General features: G+C 35.3%; 1 protein-coding gene across 1 annotated transcript in view; it reads right to left on the bottom strand.

The window, feature by feature from the left end:
• LOC103251230 (transcription factor SOX-6) overlaps positions 1-16057 on the bottom strand; it is a gene marked incomplete at both ends in the record, with an annotated part of 307315 nt that extends 291258 nt beyond the window's left edge. The window contains 3 exons of the mRNA XM_008049817.2: positions 9415-9622; positions 14500-14564; positions 15905-16057. Of these exons, the coding sequence (XP_008048008.2) occupies positions 9415-9622; positions 14500-14564; positions 15905-16057 (426 nt within the window). The remainder of the gene's footprint in view (positions 1-9414; positions 9623-14499; positions 14565-15904) is intronic.
• Between the last annotated feature and the right edge of the window lie 3043 nt (positions 16058-19100).

Genomic DNA, 19100 nt, shown 5'->3' with positions numbered 1-19100 from the left:
CACTTGGAAGGCTGAGCGGAAGGATCGTCGGAGCCCAGCAGGTCGAGGCTGCGGTGGCCGGGAGCGGCCACTGCACTCCAGTCTGGGCGACAGAGTGAGACTCCAACTCAAAAAAAAAAAAGAAGACAGGTGCAAGAATCATCATCGCATTATGTTATGGTTTGTACTAGCAGAAAACTAGGGAAAAAAATCCAAATGTCCAGAGACAGTCATGAGGAAAACATACTGCTAAAGCATGCCAAGGAATAGTGTATGGAATACTATGAATAAGTGAAAATGAGCTAAAGCTGCACACAGAAAAGCTGATCTGAGAATAGAATTGTAAATATAAAAAGCAAGTCACAAAAGGTTACAGTATGACATCATTTTTATAAAGTTCTGAAAAAACAAAACTGAGCCGGGAATGGCCTGTAATCCCAGCACTTTTGGAGGTGGAGGCCAAAGGATCGACTGAGCCCAGGGGTTCGAGACCACCCTGGGCAACTTGGCAAGACCTCGTCTCTACATAAATAAAAAAATTAACTGGGCATGGTGGCGCATGCCTGTAGTTCCAACTACTTGGAAAGCTGAAGCAGAAGGATCACCGAGCCCGCAGGTCGAGGCTGTGGTGGCTGCGAGCGTGCCACTGCACTCCAGCCAGGGCGATGGAGTGAGACTCCAACTCAAAAAAAGAAAGAAAGAAATGAAGTTAAACAATGTATTACTTAGAAATACATTTCAAAACCATCTTTAAAAGGAAGAATATGATAAATGCAAAGTTCTGGCAGCAGTCTAGGTAGAAAACAAAGATTGGACAAGTGAAAAAACCATACAGATTCAATAGTATTAGTGATTTCTCTTAAGTTGACTGATGAGTTCACAGGTGTTTGTTTTACTTTTATGGTTTATAATATACATCAAATATTACATTTACCACTTCCTTTTCTGTTCATTTCTTCTTTTGATTTTATGAAAATACTGTATAAAGAGAGAGAATACAAATCCAAAAACTGCCCCCTATTATTTCTTGAGATTCCCAGAATAAATCCCAAAGAGTCAATCTAATGAATTTTCAATGGAAAAATGCAAAATGCTGATGATCCACTCAAACGCCACAAGTTCAAAAATCAAATGAGAACATAACATACTTCATAAAACCGTCACAAAGCTGCATCCTCTTTCTAAACAACAAAATGCCAGGAGAGCACCTTCTAGTTTCCCAGTTCAGTAAGAGGAAAAATCAGAAACAATTGCCTGCATCTGTTCTCCACATTCTTAGAGAAAGAGCCTTAAAGATGAATTTTTAAACACGAGGAGATAGAAATAAGCCAAGAAATCTGAATCATCTTTTCAAGGCAGAAACACACAAATTGAAGTTAAGAAGAGGAATCAACCAAATAATCTGTCGCATACTCTGTAAACGGGAGTTGCAAAACAATAGCAAATAACCAAGATTTGCCCAGAATGTCTGGGGTTCACAGAAGTCTGTCTTGTATATTTATAAGGCTATAAGAGAGGATAACAAGTTTTCAAAAAAAGAAGAAAGCAAACATACTTAACACAAAAATACAGTAATCATAATTATTTTCATGATTCAAAAACCAATAGTTCTGGCTCTTTAATAAAATCCCTAAGAATATATTCTCTATCATGATACAATTCTTTCAGAAAATATGTTTATTTAAATTATTTGTCACTAGATAAGCATTTACTATGAATGTTTTACAAATTTTTTAAAACAGGAGCAAGGACACAAATATTATTGAGAGGAACAACTTATTTTATTTTAAAGAGAAGGAAAAATAAATGTAAATGAAGTTGCGGCAGCATTGCTCCAAATACCTGAATGTTTCTTCATCAAGAGTATACATGTTCTTGGGAAATGTCAACATTTAAATGATTTAAAATTTCCCATTTATTTGAAATAATTGGGTTTTTCAAAAATGAATACTTAATGTATTTCTTATGCAAAAATCCAAAGCCTTTCCAATTTTTCTCATGGATGAGAAACATTTTTTTAAAAGGTTTGGATCTGGGATACTCTAAATGTTTCACCAATATAACCCTCAATAAGAATAGTAATCAAAATTTAATATCCATACGTTTTGCCTTAAAATTATTTTGATGCTCTAGTATAGCATGAATGTTAATTTTTTTAAGCATGGGCTTTTAACAGATTTTTACTTTAACAGAAACACATTGCTCTGAACTAGGTAGTATCTAGAAACCTCATCCAAAGTTTTACCAACCTCTCTCACTGACAACATTACATTCCACATATTTCTCAGTGGGGAAGATTGGCTTCCAGTGGGGAAACTTTAGTATCAGCTTTTCCAAAGAGCCTGAAAGGAGACAAACTGAATTGCTCTTCCAGAACACAAGAACATCATTGCTGCCAAATGCTAAATCCCTTAACACCATGGGACATTTCCTATGATTCTGTCTTTGGTACAGGATAAGATTCCTATATTTCTCTTTTTTAAAAGTTTACTAAAATAATAACCATAATAATAGTAATAGTAGTTATAATAGCAATAGTAATAATAGTTATAATCATAGAATCTATGTATTTTATATATTAACATGTGAAATCCTCACAACAGCCCTGCAAGGTAGTTATCATTCATCCAGTTTTGCAGATGAGGAAACTGAAGCATAAAAAGATTGAGTAATTTGTCCAAAGTCACACAGCTAGGAAATAAGGCTGGCTACATTTATTGAGTACTTCTTTGTGCTGGCAATGTTCTAAGTACTTTAGTTGCCTTGACTAATTATTGATCTTTGAAAACCTTGATCCTCATGATATCACTATAATGAGACCTATTTTGTGGTTGAGAAAACTAAGACACAGAGGGATCAAATAACTTGCTCTATGTCATTCTCTTGTAAATGCTGAACTGAAATTCAAACACAGGCAGCCTAGCTCCAGAGTCCACAGTCTTAATCAGTAGGCTACACTGTATCTCTGAATATTAGAACTTAGACTCAAACTCAGATCTAGCTCACTCAAAAATGAATTTTCTCATTATTTGAACTATACCATATACCTCCTTTAGTTCAGCAAAGGCTATCAGTTGAGCAAAACATACAACACACATGCTAACTAAATACACTTCAGTGAAAATATATGTAGAAATCCAAATGATTGTTTAGAGATGTGAATAATGATAATAATCTGTCAGATACATACATAAACACATGCTCATTCTTGTGCTGAGAAACAGCTGCATAATCCATTGGAAAGCCTGTCCCACCAGGAATTCAAAGCTCAAATGCTGCTGTCCTTTCTTTACATGCACAGTAAAATGAATCCACATATTTTCATTACCATGATAGCCTGAAGCACACAATTCCACTGGCAAATACTCTAATTTCTGACCAACGTATGTCCTATGGAATTATGTCTAAACCTTACATACTTTCCACTAAGTTTATGGCTCTGTCGAAGAGAATTCATTTATTCTAATATTTCTACCTAATTACAAATTTTGTCACTCCCTCCTGGTCACAATAATTATTACCTGAAGGATAAGTCTTTAAAAAGAGCCAAAGATTGAACATTAGTTTTATTTTGTCAGACAGTTGAGAGTTTTATCCCTGTGTGCCTTTCCCTGCAATCTCTCCTGACTCCGGAACCTGACTGAAACCAATTCACTTGGCCTAGGATCATATACTTAGTAGTATGATACACGAGACATGATAGTGGCTGAAGCACTATTATTAAAGAGAGATTAAAACAGCTGTACATTATGCTGAAGCACTCACTCTTCCCTTTACAAACAGACGGTCCTGGATTACAAGCAGCACTTGACCATTTAAATCACGACAACAACCAGATTTAACCAGCTGGGCCATATTCTCCTAGGCAGTGCCTGTTGACCTCCTCAGTCGCAGCTGCTCAAATGAAATTCTCATTAGACAACTTATTTTCAGAAGCCAAAGGACTCTCTGATTAAATATATGTATTTAGATATAGAAGTCCTTTTTAAAGTATTCATTTTCTGACAACTGTCGCTTATGTTAGAGCCCAGCTACATTGGCAACAAGATGGGTGATACAAGGATAACTAAAATTCATCATTTAATCATAGCTGTGGGATTTTTTATCTTAGGAGCATTTTAACCTAAACCAATAACCAAAGGTTTTCTGTACATTCTACCCACCATATCAATGCTGTTTTTAAAGTTTCGCATTCAACCCACCTATGTATCCATCTACCTGTCTACCTACCTGATTACTAGGACACTAAGCCAGAGTTAAATTTTTAAAAGACAGAAACCTTGCCTATCTCCCCACAAGTCTCACTTTCAGAGGGGACATCAGACAGAGCAAGTTTGTTCAACAATGTTTAGCAATCTAGTCAAATCATTGCTCAGGACAGGACATTTCTTAAAAGAATTGCAGATTAAACAATGGACAATAATTTGATTGATCAAAGTATCTGCCTGGAGAGTTTTGTTGTTGTTTTTCATCATGCAAATGTCATTTTAAAAAGAACTATAATAAACTTTTTATAGATGAATTCTTGGATATGAGGGCAAATGAGAGGAAAGGTATTTAATTTGATAAAGGAGTGAAAGCATTCTCCAGAACAAGAATGACTCAAGAAAGGCCATCATTTTTACATCAATCAACAGGCTTGTCAATCAGCTAATCATGAAGAAGCGGATGTGAGGGAAAAGTGAGTAATGTGTTTGAAAACCCTTATGCATCCCATAAGATAATATGTCCCAAAGAAGAACATGGACCTGGAACTTTAAAGGATCAAAGCCAGATTAATATTGGTGGGGATGTTATACCTCCTCACACCTAGAATATAATTTATTTTAGGATCAGAAATCCATCCTGAAACTTTTAATGACCTTTTCTAGAATTATTTCTGTTCTCCCATTATGTTATTCTGTGCTATTACTCCATGCAGATAATTAAAATAAGGATTCAAATTCAAGGTATCAAACTCAGAATACAAAATAAAAATTCTCATTGCTCTCACCTCCAAAACACGTTCCTTCCCTTCTTTTTTGTTCTTAATATTATTAATTGTATTACTACCTTCCTATTTACCCAGAGTTTAAAAACACTGAGCTCCTGAGCTCTCTTTGAACCATTCCTCTCTCTTTCCTCTCTCTTGGTCACTACACTTAAACATCAAGTCTTAACAATTCTATCTCCTAATATCTTTTCCATATGCATCCCCCTTCCTTCCTCACTTCTGCTGCCTTAGTTCAGGCCCTCATTATCTCTAGCCTGGAACAATTTCCTTAATGTCTCCTCTCCCTGCTCCCATCCATCCTAAACAGCACTGCCAGATTAACTTTCCTGAAGGAAAGTTCTAATCCATCAATTTAGTGTGCTTAAAAAAAAAAAAAAAAGTCAGTGGTTCCTCCATCACCTTCAAGTCCAAACTCCTTAGGCAAGAATTAAAGGACCACCATGATATGAACACAGCCTACTTTCTTAGTCTTATATCCCATATGCATTTTCACTTTAAGGTAGAACATGAACTGTTGGCTGTTTTAAAGTTCTCTGTTCCTCCTACCTAAAATGTCTCTCCCCTCAATTTCTGTCTATATAAATCCTTTCGTTCTCCAAGACCAGCTAAGACCCATTTCCCTATAGAACATTTCCATAGCTTCCTAGGCAGAAGCAATTTCTCTTTGTTGTAAATTTCTGTAACATTTCATCCATATACTCTCATAGAACTTACATATTAGACAGCTGAATTAGAGTTCATATTACAAATATCTTGTTTATCTTACTAGAATATAATTTTTTAAGTTAGGACTGTTGTTTTATTCATTATGAGTAGATCATAACAATTAGCATGGGGTTCTTAAGCTGGGGTCCACAGACCCCCAAAAACATAGACAGAATTCTATGAGTGGGTGTCTGTGAGTTTGAATTAAAAATTCTTTTTCACTAATTTCTAACTGAAAATTTACATTTCCTTAAATTATGGATGCAAGCAACAAACCATAGAGTATTTGTAGTACCTATGACATTGTCACAAATAGTATCACAATTCATGTCTTTATATCACATTATTCTTGTTGGAGATATCTCAGATATCTTGTATGCTTATCACTCCATCAAAATTACGATATTGTTAGGCTCTCCATTAGATTTTGTTCTTAATGCATTAGTAAAATAGCATATTCCACTATATCACACATTTTAAAAATTATTTAATGTTTTAATATAATTTGTTTTTCTGTAATTCTGTGTATTTTATTTAATGCATTTAAAATCTTCAGGCTTCACTAGACTATCAAAGGGCTTCACAGGGGAAAAAAGTAAGTTAAGAATCTCTGAATTTTAATAGTGTCTTGTACAGAAATAAATGTATAGAAAAATTATCACAATACTATGTACGTCTTGATGACAGTCATCAAAATATATACCATGAACTACAGAATATTGTTCATAAAAATTCATAGTCTTGGTATAGGCAAAAGACCTCTGTCCTCTACAATAGCCCTATTAAAATGGCAATTGAGATTGTTGCATTGGATAAGGATAGATAATTTATTATCTTCCAAAGAAGATTATTTCAAAAAGACAGCTACAACAGTTAGATAGTTAGTCTTATCAACCATAATCTGGTTCCTTATAATTTCACTAATCTGCATTCCATCCCCAGGAAGCTAAGTAGTATAAACCCAATCCCTCCTCCAGGTGACTTTAATCTTTAAAGACACCATTATGTCACCTTTGATCTTTTCTCTGGGGTCAATATTACTAGTTCCTTCAACCCTTCCTCGTATTATATAATTTCATCCTGTGATCATGCCAATTGTTCTCTGAGAATATCCCAATACTTTTGAATCTCTCGTAAAGTGTGGTAATTCTCAACTCAACACAATACTTCAAATACATTCTACTGAGCAGGGAGTTCAGTGGGACTACTATCTCTTGAGTGCTGCATATTGAACTTCTAGTAATGCTAACTGAGATAACACTGGTAATTTCTTGGCAATAGTCACTAGGCTAACCCAATTGTACTTTCTGTCACCTAATTCACGAAGTTTTTTGTTGTTGTTAATCATTCATCTGGATGCTAATTGAATTTCCTTCAGTAATTACTTGTACAGCTGGGGTTTTTGGTCACAACGTCTGAACTTGATAAGATCTATTAAGTTTGATCTTGATAGGTTGGTTTTAGTTCGTATTTCCAGTTTGTAAAAACATTTTGAGTTATATTTCTCTCATACGTTATATTCACTGTTCCTCCCGGATTTGTGAGATTGGTGAACTTGATGGGCATGCTTTCTATTACTTCATATTTGCACTCAATATATTTATATTATGTACATTTATCTACACTAAAGATGCCTGAATTTCTGATGTCTAAAACATATATATACTGCAAAAAAATCAAAGATTTGTGAAGTTTGTATGAAGAAAATTTTTTGCAAGTAGAAATATAATGATAAAGGGCTCTTAAATGAGCAATCTCATCTTGCAAGTGTCTCTCTTGCACAAAATCAACTATAATGCATGGTAACAAAAAGGAAGAATAAAAAATTAATCATTCCTTATAAGAAAAAATGATTTAAAATTCCCTAGAAGTACAGGGGAAAAAATCATCACAAATCAATATCTTTATTCTTACATTAAAGAGGCCTCTAAAGTATTTTGAAAACCACTTACTTATAGAACTAAAACCATCATTTTGGCAAAGCATAATAGAAGTAATCTAATAATCTCATTTATTCAGGGACTATGCTCTGTCAATTTCTGTTATTCAGAACATAGGCAAGAATGAGGTTAACAAAGTCTCTGAAAAGTCAAAAGAGTCAGCATAAAGTTCATGTGCTAAATATCATATTTATTACCCAGAATCTCTCATCAACTATCTAGAACATACTTGTTCATATTTTAAACATATGCTAGAATGACCTGATCATCTAATTTTATAATCTACAGGTAAAAGAAAGGAGCAAATAAATAAATTAATCACTTACAACTAAGAAAGCAATTGCGACCTGATATTGAAGGAGAAACAACACACACGCACCTCCTACAAAATACATATATACAAATATATATGTATTTATTGCTATACCTACAAAAGAAATCCATATATAAATACAATATATACATATATATGTATATATATTCCAAGCAGACACAAGAACTCTAAAGCTTCATAATTACAAAGAAATAACCAGAAAGTTAAATGGTCCTAATTATCTCAATGATCTCTAGGGGCATCATTACAGCATCAAATACAAAATAATGGACATTTACATATCAAGTATATATACATTATAATATAATCATCACAACATCTCAACTTTATATAGTTTACAGTTAATAAAATATTTTGACATTCATTATTACAGTTAATCTTCAAAATGTTTGATTTGCCATGTCAAGTATTAGTACCATGCCAAATTTCAAATTTTGTGACTCAGATTGTAGCACTTACCCAGGGTCACATAACTGTTAGATGGGTATTGAAGTTCCTAGTCTACCATATTATGACCCTGAGTAATCAAAAAATATTTATGTTTTGTGCCATATAACCTGGTTGGCAAAACAGGGAAGTATGCAATATATCTTAGAGAGACTTCTACAAAATTTAATTGGAAACTTTCACACTCCTAAAGGAATAAAATTAAGTTACATGAAAAAGTACCTTATATCAAATCCCAATTGTCCTGTAGTGTCACAGAGGTCTGAATTTAACTTAGAGTGCAGCAAAAAATTCAGAGCAATTAATTATCCTACCTTTAAGGCCTAAAACCTGTACATAAAAGGGAAAGAGCAAGCATAGTAAAACAATCACTTAGGCTTTTTTTTAGTTTGTTTAAAAATGACACTGGAGAGACTTCCTTCATTTCTGTTTTCTAGGGCCTAGATGAATCTTACTCTTGGGCAGAGTAGAGAGGGTAAGTGTGAGATGTCGCAGAAGATGTCACATGTCAAAGAACTCACCCTTGAACATTTAACTTTAACACTATTCAAAGCCTTCAACTCCCCATCCTGCGACATTTAGAGGTAAAATAATATGTTTATAAATTCACAGTATTTATAAAAATGAATAGGAATTTTTTAAATTTTGCTTTGTAAATAGTTGATATTTTCACAAAGAACCACTATGCACCAAAAGGAGAATAAATGAAAAATAAAGTTTCAGTTAGGAAAATTCCCTTACTACTTTTTTCCAGGGTGAGGTGTACAGTCAGTTTAAAACCTTGATTTGTTATCATAAGAACCAAATAAAATGCACAAAGTTTTAGAAAAACGGAGCTGTCTGCTTAACACTCCTAATGGATCACAATCTGCCATCACCATGGTAACTTCTGAGTAACTTTTTCCTAGCTAGTGCCAATTATGCACTTCTCTGCCCTTGAAGTCCCACTCATTTTTTTTTTTTAAGACCTGGAATTTTTAGAAGGAAAAAAGCCCAGCAGTTAAGTCCACACATACCCTCTTGTTCAGTCCGAGTCATTTCCTCAAGCTTCTTCTGTTTCAGTGTGTCCACCACATCGGCAAGGCTCCCTTTTCGGCGTTCTGGGGTTCCAAAAGTAACACTGGTCATGATCTCGCGGTCCCGACTCCCTTCGTCAGGCTTATGTGGTGAGGTAGAGGTATTTCGGAAGGAATATAGGGAACATAACTTATTATTCTCTGATTCCTAGAAAAATAAAATAAAATAAAACCATTAGAATATAAGCTTCTTTGCATATCATTGGAGAAAAACACCAAAATCAGAAGAACAGTATATAATATTTAGTAGGACAAATAAAATATATTAACTAAAAGTGAATATAGTATCTTAGTAGGGCAAGTAAAAAATATAATTTTGATTAAACAATACTAAACATTAAAGATGCAATTATCAAAGGAACTAAACTGAAATTGCAGGTTAAAACTGTTTAGCTTCTTAAATTATAAAGCAGTCTAAGTGGTTCAAAAATAAACACTTTAACTTCTTATTCATCTACACCTTCCATTTAAAATAGTTCAGATTCAATGAATAATTATTAGAACGGATACAATTTTTCCTTTAATTGAGAACTTTTATTAGCAACATTCTTCTCACAGCCAGAAATTATGTACATTGCAAAAACATTATCCTTTAATTTACAGCCAGCAGAAAAGTCTTCTTTTGTATCCAACATTCGTTGTTCACCAGAAAATATATGAACTATCTAAATCAGTGCAAGAAAGTTAGCCAATTTGAACACAGTGTGTTGGAGTTTGGGAAAATAGTTGTGTCTTTTCTTATGAGGGTGACTACCCAAAAAATGATGCTGGGCCCCTTGTAGTACAGGCTTCCTCCACTAGGTGGGTGTTAATTGGCATCAGTGTACCAGCTAGCATTGTGAGAGACTGTGTTCAGTTTCAGTGAATTTTTTTTGGAGATTCTTTCAACATATTTGCACATTTCATGATGGTTGATTCACATGAACAACCTGTCCACACTACACTGGGTGTCCAGCAGTTTTTGATCCAAACTAGCATGACCACCATATGTTACCCTCCTTATTCATCCAAGTCCTCAAAGAGAAATGCTTCGCCAATGTGGAAGTGGTGAAACAAAAAATGGCAGAAACACTAAAAGGCATAAAAATTGATGAGTTCAAAAGTGTTCTGAGCAATGGAAAAAGCATCTCATAAGTGTATTGCATCAAATGGAGAGTACTTTGAAGGTGACTGAAGTTTAAAAGTGCAAGAATAAATACACAATTTTTATAAATAAATTCCTGGGTTTTTTTTGCTACCCCCCCTCCCCATATATCTATCCAAAGTTAGGAAGACTCTTTCTATTACTTATCTTTACCACTGATATTTCAGCACATAGTAACACATTTTTCATGTGATATTAAAAGCCCTTTGTTGTTTTTTTTTACAAAAGTACAAGTTTATCATAGAAGTATTTGTACAGGAATTACCTCACAGTATGGAGAAGTTAGCTAGTATAGAAGAACTAGTAAGAGGGTTAGATCCATCAGTTGAGGAGGGAAAGCAAGTCTTAGGTTGAAAATAACAAACATCTAAAAGTTTATAGAAAGAAAATATTTTTATATCTCTCTAAATCAGAGCTGAGTTCGAAGTAACTATTATTTGGTCATAGTCCTTTAGCAGTCTTGCATTCACCTTGTCTGTTTGCACAAGAGTATTCACTCTCTTTATTTAAAAAAGATGTGTAAGGTAGATCATCTAGGCTTTGTGATTATCATCAGAAACTTGAAAATCCTAATTGCTCCCCTATCTCTCTCCTTTACAAAGAAGCCCAGCAAGCCTCAAGAACTAGAGGAGAAGCATAAAGCAAAACATAGTAACTAGTGGGATAGGGGAAAAAAAGAAAAATGGAATCTAGAGCAATGAGTTTACGCATTTATGAAATGAGATAATAATCATACTCAATAAATGCCAGGTATGTAGGTGGTATTGCCATTGTATATAAGGTGGGATAAAACTTATGTTCAGGGTTATTGAGAGTAGTAAGGAGATAATATTTGTAAAGCAGCTAGCACAGTACTGAGATCACAGTACGGACGTAGTGTTTGATAAACGGTAGTGATTATTCTAAAGGAAGAAACAGAGCTAGGAATGGGTCCAGTGAGGTTTCTTTTTTCTCCTGGACCTGAGGAATTGTGAAGTAAAAATGTCCATGAGTACTGAGCTAAATTAAATATTGTGAAACCTGTGAACATGTTAAAGACCATTGAATTATATACATTAAATGGGTAGTGTGGAATGTTTATTCTATCTCAATAATTCTGTTAATAATATTGTGAATTAAATCTTAACCTTTTCTGCATTCCCATTGTTAACACAATGCCTAGAACAGAGCAGCTCAATATATTGGTGTGGAAATAATCTGTAAAGGATAAAATAAATGGGGCAGGGCAAGAAAGAGAGCTCCTCTGTACCCTGCTCCTAAATACCTCCCTTCATCCAAGAAAGACTTTTTGTCTCATTTAATGTTTACAGTAATTCTGTGGGAAGCACAGCAATCTATTCTTTTAGATGCCAGTCATGTTAATACATTAATAAGTGGCTCCTTGAAATAGCCAATTCATTCTCCGTTTCATGCAAGTGTAAACTTAGAGATGTATTTGCCAAAGTTATTTAAAGTCCATATTAGACAGCTGACCAAGGTTTTTATGAATTAATAATCTTCATTTGATCAAACATGTTTAGTTATTTTCATTTCAAATGCAAATTATTTTCACATCATAGCCAAAATTGAAAAAAGACCTCTAACTCAACCTAAGGGATTAAAGACCAAGTCACAACTGTTACTAGTGGAAGTGATTACCTAAAAATGACTCACCATTGACTATAATAAAGAAGATTTTCCCATCCCCATCACTGCTAAATTGAAATTGAAAGATGTTAGGAGAGGCTCTCCAGCCTGAGTAACAACTTTAGATTATCCTTAGAACATATAGGCTCCATAGAGTACCCTTTTTTCCCATCAGGATCCATTTTAAACAGTCTTATTTACTTATTGTCACTTACTCGTTAGACTGTGTTCCTTGTTTTTTACTCATGGAATGTGGTCACCACCATCCTGCACCACAGACAATAACCATTGGTTCTCTATTGCAATGATGACTACATTGTCCTCAGCCCCATAATCTGTGCAAAAGTGGCTCAACACTACCAAGCAGCAGAGAGCAAGAGGCTGAAAAGTCATGATTTCCCCCCCAAAAGCCACAAGAACTACTTGCAATATGTCACCAAAGCACAAACACGGCAGTAAATAAAACCATAAATGGCTTAAGTCGTGTTATACCATCCTTAAAAACAATGGGAAGGGGGAAATTTTACCATTTCTAGCCCTTGGTTTTTAACTTTCTAAAACTTAACAAATATTACTATTTTATGAATGGAGGCTGATAAGCAATTCATCTGAGTAAAAGGGGGCGTGTCAATCAATACACTTACAATAGATTACTGTATGACATAAAGTCAATAATGCCAAAAATTTTAAAAAGAAACTTGAAAAAAGATCTCTAGGTTTTTCTTAGGAAGCTACATAATTTTAAAGAAATTTTCTTAATAAAAAAGCCGCTTATTTTTTAATTTCCTTAAAACAAATTTAATAGTATAAAATTGAGGCACAATGTCCAATAATATCAATCAAGTTTTGATGCTGTCATTTGCAACACAGTTGCGAAGAGATTTGAGACAATATTTTTCTAAAAGCAGAGGTACTCAAATTCAATGTGAAGTTAAAACTTCTTTTTAACACAGCTGGCAACTGTATTAAAAATGCAGATTCCTGAGCAAATCTTCTCAGTCCCCTCCTGCTCTGGGAGTTTTACTGTCCTCTCACTAAATCCTACTTTCAAAAAACATGCAGATTCCTTCATTCCCTTCCCACCTTCCTCTAGGATAGGGCAAGTCATATGAATACTGATGAGCATCCTAAGTGACTCTCATGCACAGGTCCTGACCACACTTTAAGAAACACTGTTCCCTAAAAGGCAATGAAATAAACGTGTTTTGCCTTAAATTATAATGTAAATTATGATTATACAAATTTTTCTTAAACTGGTTAGTTATGATTTTTTTTAATAACATAAAGGAGATTACTTCTCTTCTTTTGATCTTTCTCTCACAACCAACCACTATATAGCATGACTGAGCACATGAGAATCACAAAAAGCAGAGTACAGAGGGCACTGAGTTAGTAACCATTAGTTGGTTCAAAGAAAATTTACTATAAATTTGTTTTCTCTCAAGCCTAACCTCAGCAATCCCACCAAACCTAAGAGTAAAGAAAAAATTCAAAATGTTATTTTCAAAGTTCCCAGTTCCACCTCAAGGACTAAAGCAATGTTGATTCAGATTATCTACTGAGCATTTCACTGGAAATCAATTAAACACCAAATATAAAATGTAGGTCGATGACTACAAAAGCACACAGTTGTACCAAAAAAATGGGTATTAGGCAAAGTCTCTAGAAAAGAAAAAGCAACTTTCACAAATCAAGAATTTTAATTAAGGTGCTTCCCAGTATTTGAGGCAATAAAAAAGTAAATATTAAAAGCTAAGATCATTAAAATAAAAATTGCTCAGATTTTTCAGAAATTTTTACTCAAAACTGATGGTTGAGCAGTGGCTTTCAAAGGTCTATAAACTTAAGTAGTCTTCTCATGGTACTATGAATATACAAAAATTATTCAAATCTTTGAGCCTATGTGTATCTTGTTCTTTTCCCCCAGAATGTCCTGTCTCCCTTTACTTTGAACCCAATCCTCTCTCTCAAGTTCAGATCAAACTGCATTTTATCCTTGAAGCCCTTCCTGACTATACTGGAACTCACTATCGTGCTACCCCCAAACTACATGTTGAAGCACTTAATCATAACCATAAAATTTAGCATTTAATAATATACTAGCATAAATTATTAATCACTATTTTGCATATAATAGTCATATTTGTAATTCAATTTTAACTCTTGAAAGATTTTGTGCTTCTTCTATATGTCCCCAGAGGACACAGCAAAATGTTAAGTACAAGTGATCTCATGAACTGAAAACAACTACTCACCAAATGTGTCAAAAATAATCCAAAATTAAGGCCAAGGCTAAAGGCTTGCTCTAACAATGACAGATCTGTTTAAGCAAAATATTTAGCGCAAAGACATTAAAAAGTAAGAATTTAATGATACAGCTACACAATGGAATATCACACAGCCACTAAAAACAATGTTATATTTATTGAATATAGTGTCATTTGTAGTGAAGAACAATTACAGAAAACTTGCATGTCCAATTGTGGGGATCATTTAAGGGCATTATGATTTTATCCATATGATGGAATAATTTGAAACCAATAAAAATCATATTTTTGCAAAAAAAAGTAATAAAATCTGGGAACATTCATAATGTAGTTAGTGAAAAGTATGTTTATAAAAAATCTGTGTGCATTTTAATTTTATGGATACATAGCTGTAAATATTTATGAGGTACATGCAATATTTTAATATAAGCATACAATGTGTCATAATTAAATCTAGGTAATTGGGACATCCATCACCTTCATCAGTGGATAAACAATTTTTGTAGATGTGGTATGTAAATAGAATGGAATATTATTCCACCATAAAAAAGGATGAAATACTGTCATTTGCTATGTTGTTTGGTTGTTATATGGATGGAAATGGAGGACATTATGTTAAATGAAATAGCCAGGCACAAAAAGACAAATGTCACATGTTCTCACTCAATATGTGGGAGCTAAAAACAGTGATCTCATGAAGGGAGTGAATAGAATGGTGGTTTCCAGAGGCTGAGAAGGCTAGTGGGGCAGGGCATAAGTGGGATTGACTGATGGTACAAAAATACATTAGATAGAAAGAACAAGATCTAGTGTCAGGTAGCACTACATACATTTAAAGAAAACTATTATATACAGAAGAAAAGAGGCTATAGTACCTGACAAAATGTTAATGGTCCTCTAAGTATTGGAATAATAGATTGTTTTATCTTCTTTTTGAAGTTCTTTATATCTTGTAAATGTACTACCATAAATAATGCTTTTAATCAGAAAATAAATTTCATCTTCACACTGGAATTTGAAAACCAAAAAAAGTCAAGAAATAATTGATCCACAAAGAAAGATATACTGGACTTCCAGCAAGATGGCGACAGGGCAGCCTGGTTTATGAGATCCTCCGCAAAGGAGAACGCAGAGGGTCTCTGGCTCTCTCCCCAGGGGCTGCGGATCCCAACGTGGGCAGCCTCCTCTTCACACGGAGCTCGGCCGTCGCCACCGCTCGGGCATCACAGCGGTCTGGATAGCCACTGTAGTGCAGACACAGCAGCAGCCGCACCGCCGCAGCCTCCCTTGGTGGTCATAGTGCCTGAGGCGATCCACGACTTCAGTCCTTGAAGCCCCTGCAGTTAAGATCTGCTGGGATTGCTGCCACCTCTGTTGCCACGTGAAGTCCTACCGGCCGTGGGTCTCCTCCCGTGTGCCCTGAGGCAAGCTCCCATTTCCACCTCTGCCAAACTCCTGTCCAGTTCCAACCCCTCTGGGGCGAGCAGCTGAGATACCACCACCTGCTGGCGATTCAAAATAACAACACCGAAACGGGAAAAACAAGCTTGAAAAACAGACAGGCCAGATTTGAGTGGAAAACTGAGGGTGATCTGAACTGTCCTTCATAGCAGGCCAGGGCAACTGACCCTAACTGTGAACTAATTTGCCAGCTTGAGAAGACAGCTAGAAATCAGAGCTGAAAGGACATTAGACTTAAACGAAAAGTCTCAGAGTGTGCTTGATTGGTTCTGTTAATTTAATGACTTGATTCTATTCCTCCTGTTTTGTTCCTTTTTTTTTTCTCTTCCTTTTCTTCTCTTTTCTCCTCTCTGTAAACCATATTTTTGTATAGAGGAACAGCACACCAATAAGGTGATTGGTTAGCTTGTATGTTAGCATCATTGTATGTTTTAATTTTTTTTGTATGGGAGTTGGTTAGTCTGTAGCCGTGGTCTATTGTTTTTATCTGTTTCAGTTTAGGTCTGTCTCTCCATTTGTTGGTATACTCATCTGTTTCCCTCCCTTACTCCTCTCTCTCTCCACCCCCCACTTCCCCCCACTGTCTGCTTCATTCTCTTCCCTCTGCTAACCTCATTTTATTTCAGGGAGTAAACCTACAGCCCCACCACATGGACAGATTCCAAGGCAGTGGGAGTTGGGTTTCAGATTATCCATACAACTGTCAGCAGATACCAGGACCTGCAGATTGATTTTGAATCACAGTTCCCCCCTTAGGTAAATCTTAAAACTGCAAAAAGGACCACGCCCAACCTACAGTGCAACTCCAGAATGGAACAAAGTAAGAGGGCATACATAAAGTAGAATAGGATATTGAACAAACAAAAGTAAAAGCAATCCCTCTACTCCTGAATAACAGAATTAAAGAAGACAGTGACGTGGAGGGAAGGAAAACATAGGGAGAGAAAAAACTGCACAAATGAAGAAAAACCAAAAGAAGAATATAGGTCTCACACAGACCTCTGGGAGATCAGACACTGAGAAAACAGACTCTGGAACACAAACAATGAAGAGCCACCAGAATGACTGGTCACATGCAACAAACCCAGACATCAAAACATTAATAGAGAGAATTTTTAAAAATTGAGGAGAGACAAGAGGAAAATAGGAAGGAGCTGATGTCAGAAATAACAGCAATAAAGAATACTGTGATGGAAATAAATAACAAACTAATAAGCATGGAAAGCAGAATTAGCCAAGCAGAAGAAAGAATCTCAGAGCTCGAAGACCAAAACACAGAAATAACCCAAACTGTCAAAAGCATAGAAAAGAAGCTCAAAAAGACAGAACAAAACCTTCAAGAGATGAATGATCTCTTCAAGAGACCAAACCTAAGAGTAATTGGCCTTCCTGAAGCAGAGAGAAAAATAGAGACCACACTGGAACAAACATTTCATGAAATCATTGAAGAAAACTTCCCTCATCTCATCAATGATGAAAAAATTCAAACCCAAGAGATTCAGAGAACCCCTGCAAGACAACAAATGAGAAGATCAACTCTCAGACACATAATAATTTGCCTAAACAAAGTAGGTATAAAAGAATAAATCCTAAAGGCTGCAAGAGAAAAAGGTCAGATTACCTACCTAGGAAGACCAATTAGAATAGCAGCAGATTTATCTACAGAAACCCTCCAGGCTAGGAGAGTTTGGAGCCCTATCTTCAAAGTTCTAAAAGATAAACAATTTCAACTGAGAATAACCTACCCAGCCAAGCTAAGCTTCATCAGTGAGGGAGAATTGAATTCTTTCCCAGATATCCAATCCCTAAGAACCTACACTGCCACCAGACCACCTCTACAAGAAACACTTAAGAAAGTATTGAACACAGAAGAAAAGGAAAAAAGAACAACAATGCTCTTCACAAGAGCACAGGCAAAAGATTAAAAACACACATGATCCAACTCTAAAACCAAAAGAAAGACAACACACAAACAGGAAGAACAACAACTCTGTAAGAACATTATGATAGGGGTCAACTCTCACATTTCAATAATTAGTTTGAATGTGAATGGACTAAATGCACCACTGAAAAGACATAGAATGGCAAAAGGGATAAAATATCACCAGGCAACAATCTATTGCCTTCAAGAGACTCATCTCACTAGAAAGGACACTCACAGACTCAAAGTAAGAGGATGGGAAACAAATTTTCAAGCGAATGGAACACAAAAGAAAGGAGGAGTCATGATCTTAATCTCAGACAAAATACCCTTTAAGCTATTAAAAATTTTAAAAGATACAGAAGGCCACTACATAATAATAAAAGATTCAATCCATCAACAAGAAATATTCATCCTAAACATATATGCACCAAACATAGGAGCACCAACTTTCATAAAGCAGCTCCTACATAAACTAAAAAACATATCAACTCCAATACCATCATAGCTGGGGACTTTAATATCCCACTCACAACCCTAGACAGATCATCAGAACAAAAAAATCAGTAATGAGATCTGAAACCTCAATGTGACTCTTGGTCAAATGAACTTAATTGATACCTACAGAACTCTCCATCCAAAGTCCACAGAATACACATTCTACTCATCACCGCATGGAACGTACTCTAAGATCAACCACATACTTGGCCATAAATCAAGCATAAGCAAATTTAAATGTACTGAAATTTTACCATGCACCTTCTCGGACCACAGTGGAATAAAAATAAACATTAACACCAACAAGCCTCCCCCCAAATACCCACAAAGACATGGACACTAAACAGCATTATGCTAAACAACTCCTGGGTCAATGATGAAATCAAAACAGGGATTAAAAGATACCTGGAAACAAATGAAAATGAAGTAACATCTTACCAAAGTCTCTGGGACACCATGAAACTGTAGTAAGAGGAGAATTTATATCCCTACAAACCCACATGAAGAAAATGGAAGGATCACAAATTAACAGCCTAACAAGCCACCTAAGGAAGCTGGAAAAGCAAGACCACAAAAACCCTATTTTCAGCAGAAGAATCCAGATCACCAAAATAAAAGCCCAAATCCAGGACATAGAAGACAAAAAGATAATACAAAAAATCAATGAAACAAAAAAGCTGGTTCTTCGAAAGGATAAACAAGAACGATG

This window comes from Carlito syrichta, unplaced genomic scaffold, assembly GCF_000164805.1.
Source record: "Carlito syrichta isolate Samal-C Ts95f unplaced genomic scaffold, Tarsius_syrichta-2.0.1 Scaffold137424, whole genome shotgun sequence".
In the NCBI taxonomy this organism is placed as follows: Eukaryota; Metazoa; Chordata; class Mammalia; order Primates; family Tarsiidae; genus Carlito; species Carlito syrichta.
Note: the sequence above shows the minus strand (reverse complement) of the source record. Positions and strands in the feature narration are given on the sequence as shown.